The 15,552-nt window shown below is 40.5% G+C and overlaps 1 protein-coding gene across 1 annotated transcript; it reads right to left on the bottom strand.

Moving 5' to 3' along the window:
* Window positions 1-14,060: 14,060 nt before the first annotated feature.
* Window positions 14,061-15,552, bottom strand: LOC140247901 (uncharacterized). The gene has a single exon (XM_072328105.1). The coding sequence runs from the start codon at window positions 15,543-15,545 to the stop codon at window positions 14,061-14,063; it is 1,485 nt and encodes a 494-aa protein (XP_072184206.1). The 5' UTR covers window positions 15,546-15,552.

A 15,552-nucleotide genomic window follows, 5' to 3' on the forward strand; every position in this document is an offset into this window, starting at 1 on the left:
ATACATATTCAATAGCTCTTTAGCATACAGACCCCCTCTTGTCTTATCAGGGGGAATGCAACTCCTCTTCTGGTATTTACTCCTCCTTGCCTGATGTTGTCTGTGAGGTCTCACTCCTTATCTGCATCCTCCATGCTCTCCTAGGCCCATTGTTTCTTTTATTTGTTACTTTTAAGTTTCCTTTACTTATTTCTATAAGCTACCTTTAAGTTTCCTTTACTTGTTTCTATAAACTACCTTTAACTATCCCCTTTAGCCCTCCTTTGTTCCAAATTCCTGCTTCACTGTTCACAGTTGGAAATGGAAAGTAGCAGAAATGTCTATAGAGTAGCAGCTGACAGTCTCAGTGTCACACAACTCATTTCAGAGGCTCATTCATGTATTTCTGGTTTACTAAGCAAACCTCTGGACCTTTGAAGTTTCATGCATTTCCTCCTGGATTACCTCTAAAACCTCAGTTCAGCAACAGCAATTTAAACATGTGTTTAAATGTTTTTGTTGACTCAAGATCTATGTGCCACTGTAGGTCTCCCTCTCACATGCTTAAGTAAGCATCCTCTCATTTCAAATCCCTTCTGAAAACACATCACTTCTATTGAAACCTTTTAGGATTAGTTTTTCAGAAATTCAGGAATAGTATACCACACACGGGGTAAGCTGTGGGTTCGTGCATTAAATAATCTCTACTGATTTCAGGCTCCCTTTGATCATTTTGTATGTGCTCTGTGAAGCCATCTCCTTCAGTCTTTGTATAACGTTTCAAAACAAACAGTTTCAAATAACCATTTTATTATAAAAAGCTGCCAAGGAAATATCTGAGTGTACATTTTCCTGCCAGAATTGCTTTCCTCTGAGGTGTAAGATGGCCAGTATTCAATCCTAGACAAGTGACTCATTTAAAGGGTTGATATTTTTGCCTTCACTCAGAAAAAGGAGCTTTATTCCATTTGAAAGCACATCCAGTAATCTCCAGTGATCTCTTGTTAAGGAAACATTAGCCTGTGACCTTAGTCATGATATTAAATCTGTAAATTCTAATATTATGATGAAAAGAAAAATTGTTGTAACAAACTTCTGGTGAGACCTTATAGTACCAGTAAGGGAGGCATATAGGAAAAATGAAGAATTCTTTATCAGGGAGTGTAGTGATACACAAGTAATGTTTTTTAAAGCAAAGGAGAGTAGATTTAGATTAGGCACTAGGAAGAAATTCTTCACCATGAGACACTGGACCACACTGCCCAGAGAAGCTGTGTATACTACATCCCTAGAGGTGTTCAAAGTCAGATTGAGTGGGACTTTGTGCAGCTCACTGTGGTGGGAGGTGTTCCGGCCCATTGAAGAGGGCTAGAAGATAGATGGTCTTTCAGGTCCCTTCCAATCCAAATCAGTCTGTGATTCTGCTTTTGCTGAAAGTTCTTCAAACACAGTAAGAAAACACATATGATTTTTGGAGCAAAACACATGCCCTGTTCTCCATTTCTGTGCCAGAACTTATGTTACAAAGACATAGGTATAAGTAATAGTTTGCACAGAAACTCACAGTGCTGTGGTACCTGCTCACCATGACAGTTCTGTCCCACTATACTCTGGTTAGTCAGGTTCCGTGTCCTTCTTTTTGTCTGTCTGGGGTTGATAATTCAGAATCTGCAGCTCTGAGAACTCTCTGGTTAATTAATAATAATAGTGATTGGGGATAACTTCTTTTAATCTAGATTTTTACCTTCAAGTTTGCAACTGATTCGTCCTTCCCTAAGACATCCTGAATGGTCAAAGGAACCCTTTGAGCAATGAACCCAGGAGCAAGAGAACAAGTTAACTACTTCCAAGATGGGAAGAGGGAAATGCCAAGAACAAGGATGAAGAAATATGATACTTACTTATATTAGCACTACTCTGTCAGGGTACCCATTTATAATGGGGGGGAGGGGGGGGGGGGGATAGTGAGAGAGATTTAGATAAAATACTGAGTTTAATGAAATGGATGGTCTGTGTTCTGTCACATATTAGTGTATAAATCATGTTTCCTCTCTGAAACCAATTACATTTAAGTAGTTTAAAGTTAGTATAAATTAAAGGGCAACCTGAGCCAATAATTCTCAACAACAACAACAAAAACTGGCAAAGTCTCAAATTTATACTGCTATTATGGAACAAATAATATGTGGGCAGAATGTATTACCATCAGTGGCTGGAGATAATAAAAGCTTGAAATACAAGCTTTCTTTACTGCTGAATTTCTGTAGGTTTTCTCTTCCAAGAGAAAGATACATATATGTAAGTTGCTTCTAAAGTAATGCCTCCTATATATTTCCAGGGAAATTACAACAGATACAAAAAGCATACTATTTGACAGAGCCCATTGACAGCTTTAAAACACTATTTTCTCAACATAGTTATCACCAATAGCTATGCATTTTTATGAGTGATAAAAAAGAGCCTTCATGCTGCACTTGTAGAAATCTGCATAGATGTCTGAAACATAGCTTGTCTTTCACGTCACTGTCACCACTGCTACAGTGCACCACCCACTGCCTCGCTGTGCTCACATCCACTGTTTGGTTTCCATAAACGTTCAGCAAGCATGAATGAATGTCAATGAGTGCAAATTTTTTTCTGCATGAACTAAATCAATTACACAGCTTTGGTTCATACACTTCATGTCAGATGCCACTTCTTCAGTCTTTCTCTCTGCTGCCACCTGTTGCACAATGACAAAATGTAGTGTAATATTGTTGGGAAAGTTCAGCCTCTACTGCCATACTACCAACATTCACCTCTGTTGTGGGTCAACATAGTGAAAGAAAAAGCATTACTTCTGGAGCAGCACTCACAATTATACATCAGGCCTCCTGAATTTCTGCCACTGGGTATTTGAAGTAATTTTGATGTTAAACATTCTATCTCAGAATATGCCAAAAGGAATATGCACATCTGTGGGGAAAATGGCATAAATATGACTCCTGGAAGGGAGTGTGTTTAGCATTGCTGTCTTTCTCTTGTATGTTTTTGTTTATACTTTAAAAATTAACACTTGCACCAGTGTGTCCTGGGAGCTACTCATGTAGAAAGCAGCTGGCAGAAAAAGATACGGGGGTTCTCATGGATCCCAAGTCGAATATGAGTCAGCAACATACCCTTGTTTCCAAGAAGGATAGCAATTTTGTTGCCTGCTTTTTACAATACCAGTAATGCTAGGTGACCTTTCCTTACCCAGACCTGCTGAGGGTACTCATGGAGTACTGTGCCAGTTTCTGTCACTTTCTACCTCCTTCCCCGACCGAAGAGAGTGGCCTGAGCATTCTGGAAAGAGTCCAGTGGTGGGCTGCAAAGAAGATGGTACTGGAACACCTCTGCTATGAGAAGAGGCTGAGAGAGCTGCGGTTGTTCAGCCTGGAGAAGAGGAGGCTTGGGGGGATCTCATCAATGTTCCTAAAGGAAGGTTACAAAGACAGTGAATCCAAGGTCTCCAGTGGTGCCTGACATCAGAACAAGAGGCAGTAAGCACAGAGAAAGACAGAATGTTCCTCTGGAACATCAGGAAGTACTTCATTAGTGTAGTTATGACTGAACACTCTAAGAAGTTACCCAGAGATGTGGAATCTACCTCCTTGGAGGTCTTTAAAAACCATCTGGAGATGGTCCCATTTAACATGTTCCAGGTGTCCCTAGCAGGAGGGTTGGACAAAATGAGCTTCAGAGGTGCCTTTCAACCTCAACTGTTCTTTGATTCTGTGATAGTAGTTATATAGTAGTATACCTCTGCCTTCACAGTTGATAGCATATCCAAAAGTAAAATTCATATCTAAAGATTTATTTTCAAATGAAGGATATGATGATATCAGAAGTGAGCTTGTAAGAAGTATGGTTATTTCCAAATCATCATTTTAATTCCAGTTTTGCAGATTATCCACTCTCTCTGTCACAACACACTTTTTGGGTATTCTTTCATCTTGGCTTTAATAAAATAAATGGAATAGTGAAAAAACTCTAAAGCAAAAAAACCCAAAACCTGCAACTTTGTAGCACAGCCTAGAAAAAACCTTCTTACTTTGTTACATGAGCTTTAGCACTATATCAGTACTGCATTCCAGAATAATGTGTTTCTGGATATTTTATTATTGTACATTCTTTGCAATTAAAGGCAAATACCACCTTATTAAAGATTTTCCATTTGGGGCTAAGGGTGTTAATAGCTGTTATTGTTGTCATATTTTAGAGAGTCAATTACCACTACTGTTTATCAGAGCTTTTCCAGATGTGGAGACATAAAATTGAATGAAGTCTGAGATAACTGAAGTGAATAGATTCACTCTGTTTTTATCTCAAATTGAGTTTTCTCCTTACTATGAACTATCCATTACAGTTTTGTTTAATGACATTAAAAAAAGGGGTGAAGGACATGATTGTCTCTCATGCTATAAAAAAAGGCTGAGAGAGCTGGGCTTGTTCAGCCTGGAAAAGAAGACCTCATTGTGCCTTCCAGTACTTGAGGGGAGCTTACAGACAGGAGAGGAAGAGACTTTTTACTTGATCTGATATTGGTTGGATAAGGAAGAATAGTTGTATACTAAAGAGGAGATTTAGATTAGATGTTATGCAGAAATTCTTTACTCAGAAGTTGTTGAGGGACTGGAACAGGTTGCCCAGAGAAGAGCCACGCCTTGAGGTGTTCAAGGCAAGGTTAGATGGGGCCTCCGGCAGCCTAATTTTGTGGATAGCAACCCTGCCTGTGCCTGGGGGAATGGAACTACAGTGCCTTCCAACCCATGTAATTCTATGATGCTGTGAAGACCTCTTATCAAAACTTTAGTGCTTGCCATAGGAAGAGTGGCTATTTCAAGGTACGGTCAGACAGTTGTTAAGTTAGGTAATTGTTTTTTTTTAAACTGAGTCTATTAACAAATCCTATGTAATGACAAACTTTGAACATGCCTTGTTCTTTGACAGTGCTATTTGGTGTATAGATCTTCCCTCTATCCCAGCTTCTGCACGGTCATGAAGTTGCTGCTTCTCTGAAGGAAGGCAAACCCTTGTTCCACTGTTATGTTTTCTGACTTCCAGTGTGACCTGATGATATAAGGAGAGCATTTCCTTGAGGCAATGCTGTTTTCTAAAAACCTTTTGGACTCAGTATGCTTTAAGAAAAATTAATTAGGTCCCAGATCCCATTTGGAGTCATCAAAGTTAAAACTTCTTTGCCACTTCCTAGAAACTTAAGTTATAATGGTAATACTAATTGCATCTTTACTTCCTGGGTATGAATACAGACATTTCTTGTGGCAAGGGTTTAGTTTTATTACACACACACACAAACACACACACACATACATATTACAAAAACCAGCACATATCTCTATGTGTACATGTGAGTACGCGTGTGAATGTACTCACAAATCCACACTGGTTATTATTCATATTTCAGCTTAATTTGAAACCCATGAATGCATTTGACTGCAAAGACAAACTAGTTATTATATTTATTTATAATTTTGTATAGCATAATACAAATTAGTAAATCATGATCATGTTGGATTTAGAGCACACCTCAAAGCTGTTCATTTCCTGTGACTTTTAAGAGTTATTTTATGCCTTTGTGTACACTTTCATACACATGGTTTGAGGCCATGACATTTCTGAGACTTTGACACTCAGAGAGTAACATGTAATCTTCTTTCTTTCCATAGGGATTTCATAGTGGAGGAGCCAGGTTGGTTATTTTTGGACTGTGGAACTTTAAAAAGAATCCTGATTTCAGAACTTGCCAGTCTAGGCCTTTTTGTACCTTCTGCATGGAAAAGGCTGTCATTCACAAACATTTCCAGCACTGATCCATCCCAAGTGCATCTAACATTGCGAAGGTGTTAGCTCTCTGTGGCAGGGATAGAGGTCACAGCTGATAGAAAATGGACTGTTGCACCTGAGGAAACTGTTTTTGGATTTTATTTGTTTTTGGCTCAATACACGATATTTTGGCTCGGGCACAATATAGATGGCTGTGTGTAACGTGAGGAATAAAACACAGTATAGGACTGGGAAATACTCCATATTCTTTCTCCTAACTGATGGGGAACTGGCAATGATAAATCAGAGCTTGGTGTCATAAACCACCTTTTACTTATAAAAATGATTTTTTATGAGAGTGAATGTGTAGTCCAGTATCTTGCCTTTGTTTTTCATGGTTCTCTATCATCTGACCACAAAACACTAATAAAAAGCCTAACCTTACTTCTTTTTGACAGTTATCTAAGCAATTAGAGCCTACAAATGCATTTTTAAAGTAATAGACTCTCAGAAACTAATGTATGCTTGGGAATTGAAAGGGCAAAAGGTTTTTGTTAAGTTTTTAAAGGGAACATCAAGCATAAACTCTTTTTCATGTCTGTATAAGCTCAGCAGGCATGGAATGCTTGCTTCCTGTCAAATCTGGTACTAACTATGGCTATCACATTGAAGGAAATTAGAACCATTTGGGTCTTTGTACTTGAAGGTTCCCAAGAATGATTTAAGAAGGCTTACTCTAGATTGTTATGCCAGTTTATGGGATTTCAATGCATGTATTCAGTATGGTACTTCAGCAGTTCACTAATCATGTCCTGGCCTTGAATACATTGATCCAAGGGCTTCATTTAAGCATATGCCTGGTGGCATCAGGACCTAGAGACTGGGGAAGAGGCAAGAAAGAAAGGAAGATAACACTGAAGGAGATGGGTGATTGAGTTCAATCAGAGGATTTTGACCTGTATTTCACACAGCTGTAATTTTGATGGGTGGCTTCACAAAGGATTTTATTTCTTCCCATCATGAAAGTATTTGGAACTGTTATTTCTTGCCTTTGTGTTTGAGCAAACTAAAGTGTTACATTGTTCACAACTGATATAAGAAGAACTGTATGTTGTCAAAAATACATACTGTATAGAACATCAGTTGGCTATTCCAGTTTCATGACACCAGTAGTGGTGCTAACTAGAGGAGGGCTGAAGCTATGCAGAGCTAATTTGGTGGTTGATCTATTACATTAAGGACCTGTAGTTTAAAACTGTCTGAGTAGGAGGAAGCTGAGGTTTGCCAGTTACTCTGATACAAAATAATGTGCTTTGTAAACTGTTCATGAGACACTTTATCCATTGCCTTCCCCAGAATCAGTCCTTACTGATTTCCCACTGACTTCTGATCAGTTTCTGTTACACCGTGTCCACACTTTAGAAAATAATCTTTTGTCTCAAACCAAACAAAACTTGTAGGATTTTAGAGTTGTTTTAAACCAGTGATGTAAAAGTAGAATTTGTGGAACCGTGTCCAAATAGTGTGAGAATGGCTTTTCTTTCATCATCTCTAATTTGGAAAGGATTTGTATTTTGGAATGCATTTACACATTTAACATGAAGACTTCCAAGATGTGAGGGTCTAGATAAAAACAGCATTGACAAATCCTCTTAAAAGAGTGATCAAACTGACCTTTTGGAACTGAACTCTTTGCAGTTTTCCCCACAGAAAAATGAATGTGTATTTGATGTATCACCTAGGATCAGTGAGAAATGCACTGAGCATTCATAAAAGGAGAGATGTGGAGGAATACTGTTTTGAAAGCAAAAAGATGTTTTGCTTATTTATGTTATTTCTCACTTGCAATCCATCTTGATATTCCATTCACTCTAAATATTCATAGAATGTAGAATTATTATTATTTATTATTATAACTAAATGCTTGATTTTGTTGTAGATGGCCCCCATCTTGAGAGGCAGGGGATATTGTTAAAGGGCAGAAACTGAGCCATGAAAAGCTCTGAATGAGATTCCGCCATTCCTTGGTTCTTCTTGTCCTCTGCAGCTCTACTGAGTTTGTTAGGATAACAGCATTGGCATATCACTCAAAAGCTTAGTAAACCCAAACCAAGCTTGAACCGGTTGCAGGAATGTTAGAAGGCTTTGCAGAGAAAAAGAATTACATGGAATACACCAGAGAACACTATTCTTATTTTAAATTGTTTTGAACTCCTTTTAATCCCAACTCAGATAAAGTCAATTGTAAAGGACAAGTTCACAAAAGATAAAAATATAATTGTAACTTTTTTTTGTTTGTTTGTTTGTTTGTTTTTTGTTTCTGAACAATGACAAGAATGAAAAAAACAGAATAAGAACCATTAACCTTCCTACATGATGCTGGACAAAATAACACGGTAGTCATTAAGAAATAGAAGAATCATTAAGATCAAAAAAAGACTTCTTCTAAGATCATCATGTCCAACCCCCAACCCATCACTACCATGTCCACTAGACCATGTCCCTACATGACACATCTACATGTTTCTTGAACACCTCCAGGGACAGTGACTCTACCACTTCCTTGGGCACACTGTTCCAATACTTGACCATTATTTCAGAGAAGAGTTTTTTCCTAGTATCCAACCTGAATCTGTCCTGGTGCAACTTAAGGCTATTACCTCTCATCCTATTGCTAGTCACCTGGGAGAAGAGACTGACCCCCACCTCACTACAATCTCATTTCAGGTAGTTGTAGAGAATGATAAGGTCACCTCTGAACCTCCTCTTCTCCAGACTAAACAGTCCTAACTCCCGATTCTGGTCCTCATAAGGCTTGTGCTCCAGACCCTTCATGAACTTCATTGCCCTAAATACATTGTGGATGTAGCAATTCCTGCCTAATATTCATATGGTTTCTGTTGCATCTTTGTGCAGAAGACATTTTCATTAAGGAATTTATGCATAGTACTTAATAAGATAAAAAATTAAAAGCAATAAATAGTAGTAGCAAGAATTCTTGTAGATAGTACCACACTTGCATTTCAATGTGTTATTTCAGTGTTTTGGTCAGTTATGATTAAGAACTTTTTAGAGCTAAAAAGCTGCTTAATTGAATATTTTCTGTTAGTAACTTATGGCAAACTAAAATCTGGCTTAACCTGTCAGGCACTGGCAGGGCATATATGATAACCAGAGCTTCCCTTAGTACATAAGGTACAATTTAGAAATCATATTGAATCATATTTCCCTTAGACTGTGCTTTTAACTGAGAGGATAGATGGATAGTGGAATGCTCAGAAATTTATAGTTAAATCTGATGTGACCCAAATTTCAATACAATTTTCTTATTTTAAGAGGTTGTTGTTTTTTTCCCTTTTAAACTACATTTTAAAAAGGAAACACAAAGAATCCTTACTGAGAAAGTATTTAACATATAAAGAATTTCAATACTATTTCAAGGCTCTTCATTTTCACCTTCCACATGACTTTTGCCTGCTCTTTGTATATTGTTTTTTATTTGTAAGTTCTTTCTTCTAGATCAAATACTGACCTAAATAAATGCAGGAGCTCCAGAAATATTCAGGGTGTTCAGCAAGATACTAGCAAGTAATTAATTCATCATACTTCCATTGAAGTCAAATTTTTAATGGATATAGAAATGAGATTACTTAGGAAAGGAGGAGCCAGACGGCGTTATGGCTTTATGTGTAATATGGGTTACCGGCATTATTCTGGGTCATGTTTTTACTTTTCTAAATGAATTAAAACTGATGGTTCAGTGATTCAGTAGAGAAGAAGAATCAAAGAATAACACTGAACCCTTGACAACAACCCTCTGGCTCCTACCTTGTAATCTGTACCTCATCTGCTGAAGAGTCCAGCCTTCAGATCCATCTCTCTCCCACTTAGAGGTAAGGATGTGGTGTGGGACCATGTCAGAGACCTTGCACAGGTTTAGATTGATGATCTTAGTTGCCCATCCTTTGTCCACCAATGCCACTACTCCATCATAAAAGGCCACCAGATTGATCAGGCCCTGTTACCTGTTTTGGATCTCCCTCCTCAACCTGCATGTGCCTTAACATCTCTCCCAGGAGCAGCTATTTCATGATATTCACATGCACAGATGTGAGGCTCACTGGCCTGTAGTTCCCTGGGTCTTCCTTTTTCCCTTCCTTAAAAGTGGGAGGGAGTTTGCTCCTCTGGCCCCTGCCCATATGTTCAGGGACACAAGAAGTGTGAGAAACCTGTCTAACAGTGGAGACTGAGGCAAAAAGAACTTGTTAGTACCTCAGTCCTCTCCATGTCTGTAGAAGTCAGTTCTTCCTTCTCATTTATCAGAGGGGTATGCTCTCTTTGGCCTGTCTCTTCAGACCAAAGCACCTGTAGAATCTATTCTTGTCTTTTTTCACATCCCTTGCCAGGTTCACGTCCATCTGCACCTTTGCTTTCCTGCCCCATCTCTGCATGTTTAAAGGGCATTGTCTCGCCCCAATTTATAGGAGGGAGGCAAGGTTCTTTGATATATGTATACCCGGCGTGAGATTAAGAAACAACGGTTCAAATGTTGGTCCGACCAGTTTATTATAAATCTTAATTAGGGAGATGGGGAAGGAGAGGACGGACACTATTATGATATAGGGTGATGGGGAAGGGAAGACAGGCAATAGTAAAGATAGGAAATAGAAGCAAGGAGTCTTTTCAGGAAGCAAGAGGGAGATAGTCACCACCATGGATCCAGCGAGGTTTGTCATTGATCTTCATTAGTGGTGGGTCGTTGCTGTTCACGATGACGACGACGATGAATGAATGAATGAATGAATTTCCAATGGTAGCACCAACTTATTTATAAGTCCAAAGTGGTCGAGTCAGCTTTCTCTTTGGAGTGACAGCTCAAATCCAAAGTAGTTGAGTCAGCTCTCCTTGGGGTAGAAAATTCTGGCTTTGGGATCTCAGCAAAAACTCCTTTTGTTTCCATCTTCCGGGCCTTGCCAGCAAATAAGAGGGAGCAGGGATGCCCATCTGCATCCTGTTTTTCACAGGACACGATGGCATCAATCCCCAATTTTCCCATACTAAGCTGGAGCTATTTAGTCCCAGGCCAGATCTTCCGCCCGTAAACACTCCTGTGCATTCTCTTCCGGAAGCAAACAGCTATGAAGGAAGGTGCTGTCAGATGCCTACAGGGTGATGTTGATTGTCACACGGTAGCACCCATCACTTGCCTCCTCCATAAATCATTGAGAGTCTTATCACTAGAAAACACCTCAGGAAGCAAGCTTTGAGCCAGAAAACAAAGAAGGGTTCTCACACCACCCCGTGGCTCAAAGGTTGCTCAAAACTGAGGCATAAGTGACCTTCCATGGTGGTGAGGAAAGAAGGAAGAAAAAAAAAGTAAGCATAAGGGAAAAGAGGGATGGGTGATAATGGGGAATTAAATGTTAACATCATTCAATCAAAACCTTGATTGATTACACACTAAACATGAGGTTACTTGTAAGGTCATAATTATGTTCAGTCAATATATGTACATTCATACAGGCATGTATTTTAGATCTCTTTAAAATAAAAATTACTCACAGAAAGTTATTTAGAGCTATAGTCACTTATTCCCATTGTTACTTGCTTTACCCTTAGCTCCCTTTTTTATTTAATTAGTAAGTTTTTTCTTGTTGACCTGCTCCTACTATTGTTACAAAAATCATCAATGGGCAGTCATCCTTGATGCAGTACAGAGTGAGGTGCACCCGTATCTACCAGAAAACAAATATCTTTACACTGCTGTGTGCACAATGCATTCAGTCCACTGGGGCAAAACTCATCCTGGGATCTTCAGGTCCTGATCTAGTGCAGCTGCTATTGTTCTTCCCAATTCTTTCACTACAGTCCCTCTTTCAATATAATTTCCAAGCTCCATCAATAAATTTGTCCGGGTCCCTTACTTCAGTTCCTTTAATGTATATATTATTGGGAGAAAATGAAGACATTCTTGCTCGGACTAGCAAAAGACCTTCAGAGGTGCAAACAATTCAGCAGACAAGGAGGGATAAAACCGAAAGATTGTAACTATTCCTGCCAGACAGACCCTCTTGGCATGATCACGGGACGTCTAGCTTGCACACCTGGCATGGGTGTGAGCAGATATTATAAAGACCATTGGCAAGCCCGCCAAACCTGAGGCGGCTTGGAGTGAGTGGCAAGAGACCATGGGTTCGTGTATGACCAAGGAGCAAGTGGCGAAGACAGAGGAGCAAACGGCAGATAGCCAAATCATGGATGAGGAGCAGGCGGAGGATTCTCAAATCATGGAGGAGGAGCAGCGGGAGCAGATCGCAGATTCTCAAATCATGGACGACCCCATAATCTACGCATGGAATCCGCTCTACGAAGTCCCGGCCTGGAACAGATGGGGAAGACGACCTGCGCAGAAGGAGGTGAGCGCCAACATCAAGCTGCATCTCGCGCAGGAATGGTTCCACGGCAAGATGGGACCAGGGTGCAGTGGGCGGCTCATCGCTGAGCGGATGCTGAGGGAGTACTGCACCGTGATGGGGGCTCCTGATGGCTCCTTTCTTGTCAGGGAGAGCGGGACATTCATTGGGGACTACGTCCTGTCCATCTGGCGTAATGGAGGGGTGCAGCACTGTCGTATCCATTGGTGGCAGGATGCCAACAGCCACAGGTACTATCTAACCAACAACAGAATCTTTGACAGCCTTTACGACCTCATCTCCCATTACCGGGAGACACCTCTGAGGTACAATGAAATGGAGTTGCGACTGACAGTGCCTGTGCCTCGTTCCAAAGACTGGGTGCCGCGGGACGGCACCAGAGGATCGAGCACAGCTCCAGCGCCATCTTCCTCAGGGCAGGATGGAAGATCCAGCACCATCGTGCGTGAAAAGAGAGTCATATTTAATAAGGCACTTGACCAAGTTCATATTATTTGAGTTCATTGTTCACAATAAAAGTTTTTGTTCTGCACTAACCACAGAGTCCGTGTCTAATTACCACAGGTAAACTTTGATTGTATTTGCCTTTCTTAACCTGTATGAGACACTGCATTCTTATCCCTACCTGGGGTTTCTACTACCCATACCAAATTGATCACTTACTTTGTCTGTAATACTGGTCCTAGCAGGGGTAATAATTAGCACTAAACTAAGGGCACGTGCACTTCCAATGTTGTGCTTTTGTCCCTATTCGGAAGTAACGATTTGTTTACTTTCTGATCACAAGCGGCAGAGGATGGGGGAGGCGGTGGCAGTGAGGAAGAGCAGCACGGGATGCTTTCGCTTGCGGCACTTCCACTGCCATTTACCATTAACAATTACATTTAGTATAAACCACAAGACGGACAATCCCAGAAACACATCTCTTATCAAAACTTAGACATTTTCCAACAACCATATTTTGTATGGAACTCCTGGACTGATGTGACACTGAAAAGTATCAGGTGCAAAGGGTTTTATGATAGATTTCTTTTGTGACCATATCTAACAAATATTAGATGGGTCCTTGGCTCATTTCCCAATTTGTTAGGAATTTGGAAACACTATGGAGGAGTTTCATGCAAATCACAATCATTTTAACAAAAAAGGGGTGAAAGAAGGGGTCAGAAGGGATGGTATCACTGTGCAGAAAGTACCAGAAAAGCCAGGATGACCTGTAAAAACTCTGAATCAAATTGTGAAGTTTTAACAGATCCAAGGACTGATATCCATCACAACCCACAACCACAACAAACCAAAACATAATACTATTGCAACCAAAACATGTAATAAAGAGGTATATCAGTATTCTAGCATGATTATATCTTCAATTTTTCTGTCACAGAACACAAATGGTTAAAGTCAGCTATCAGCCATTCTGTGTTCAGTAAAGGTCCCACGGGGATCTTCTGCAAAATAAAACAAGACAACTTGCCCTTTTGGGGTTATTGTTAATACAATTAAAAAATGAGGGGACAATCCAGCAAGAGTTGGTTTTACATTTCTTTATCGGGGAGTCCTTAGCCTTCCAAGGATATTTCTTAAGGGATTTCATTAAGGTTAGGGAAACTGTCCTCAGGTTAGCTGAGTCAGTTGACACAGGCTGGCCAGGGAGATAAGTGTTTCCCTGGCTTATCAGTAACTGTATTGTGACTCACAGGGGGAATTGGCAGGAGTGGTGAGGCCTTGGGACAGAAGGTGTTAATCGAGGATCTCCTTTTGTTGTGAGCTTTCTAATACATCCACCCCTTCACTGCCTTCCCCCCCCCACCTCCCGCTCATCTGGGGGAGGGGGCGAAAGCATCAGCTTTCCTTGAGCTTCTTGAGCTTTTGTTCTGGCCACCAGTTAACTAATTTCTCTAGTCTGACTGTGGGTAATCCATTCATCAAATCTCGTGGAACACCCTTTTGCCAGCCAAGTGTCCAGAGACAATTACGTTTATGATCAATATTTCGCCTGCCTGTTCTTACTGGCAATGAGACGCTTCCAGTTCCAATGAGCTTTAGGCTAGGTGGCCCAGGGGCAAGGCTGGCTGCTGCAAGCCTCACTTCCCTTGGGTCAAATTTACTAGTGTTAGAAATCACCGGCCCATATTTTCTTTCATAATTAATTAATTCTTGGGCAACCTCCCCCCATGTCCATACTTTATATCCTGACTGCGGATGGTTAGAAGTTACAGTTCCTTCTAATGCTGCCCGGGTTCTTTCTCCCCGAGGCATAGCCTGTATCTTTCCTTGTAATTGTATGCCTATGGGTTTCAGTGATTCTGGAAGCCCCCTAATTAAAGGAGTCATCCTTTCAGGATCAACAGGCATCATCATAGGTGATTCATGATGTGGCTGCAACTTTCTATCATACATCATTTGCAAACAGGCAGCCTTTTGGACACTTTCCACTAATTGATCAGCTGTTCCAGTAATGGCAAGAGGGTCTCCCCTTTCTAAAGGGTTAAGACCACCTGCCCAATAGGCAGCCCTCTGCGTTAGGGACCAGGGAGCACAATTGTTACCAGTAGTTAAAAATACTCCCGGTCCCCAATAACCTTCGGCTTCCTTTTCGGTTAGCAGTATTTGGTCTCCACCAGTGAGACTAACCCTCCATACATACTCTGTCTCTGATTCCTTCGGAGAGCGGCTGAACTCTTTTTTCAATTTTGCTAGTTCAGTGGCTGAAAAGGGAGTTTCTTTAACATTCATTTGAGGATCCAAATCCTCACTGTTATCGAATGTGTATTCAGTTTTTATCAAAGGACGCATCTGGGCGGGAGAGGCCCCTAATTTGTCAAGCCTTTCCTTCATTTCTTTCAGTCCTTCGAAAGGATACACCTTTTCTTGAGGCAAACTATGGGCAATAGTATCGCTATTATCCTTACACCCTAACTGTTCCTTCAAAGCCTCTAGTAAGAGGGCTGCATCATGTTTTTCATTTTCTAGTTGCATTTTGAGTTCCTCTGTTTGTTTTTGCAGAGACTTAACCAATTCTTGCATTACTTTAACTGATTCCTGTAATGCTTGTATGGTTTGGGTTTCTGCCGAATGTTTTTCATCTCGGAACTCCACGGCTGCTTTTAAAGCTGCACCGAGTACCGCACAAATAAACGATTTTCCTTTCCCGGCTCGGGTACGAGCCCCATGTTGTAAAACACAAATGCGGTCTGAAACACTCTGCAAGTTATGCCAGTTTTGTCGTGCCCAATCCACCCCTGATAAAGAGGGCCGAGCACCGTGCTTTTCTAAAAGGTCAAATAGCACATTTTCACTTTTCATAGTGGCAATACTTTCACTCATTTCTCAA

Source organism: Excalfactoria chinensis, chromosome 2, assembly GCF_039878825.1.
Source record: "Excalfactoria chinensis isolate bCotChi1 chromosome 2, bCotChi1.hap2, whole genome shotgun sequence".
NCBI lineage: Eukaryota > Metazoa > Chordata > Aves > Galliformes > Phasianidae > Excalfactoria > Excalfactoria chinensis.

Coding starts and splice junctions, on each gene's coding strand:
- LOC140247901 (XM_072328105.1), bottom strand. CDS start 15,545: ATGAGTGAAAGTATTGCCACTATGAAAAGTGAAAATGTGCTATTTGAC.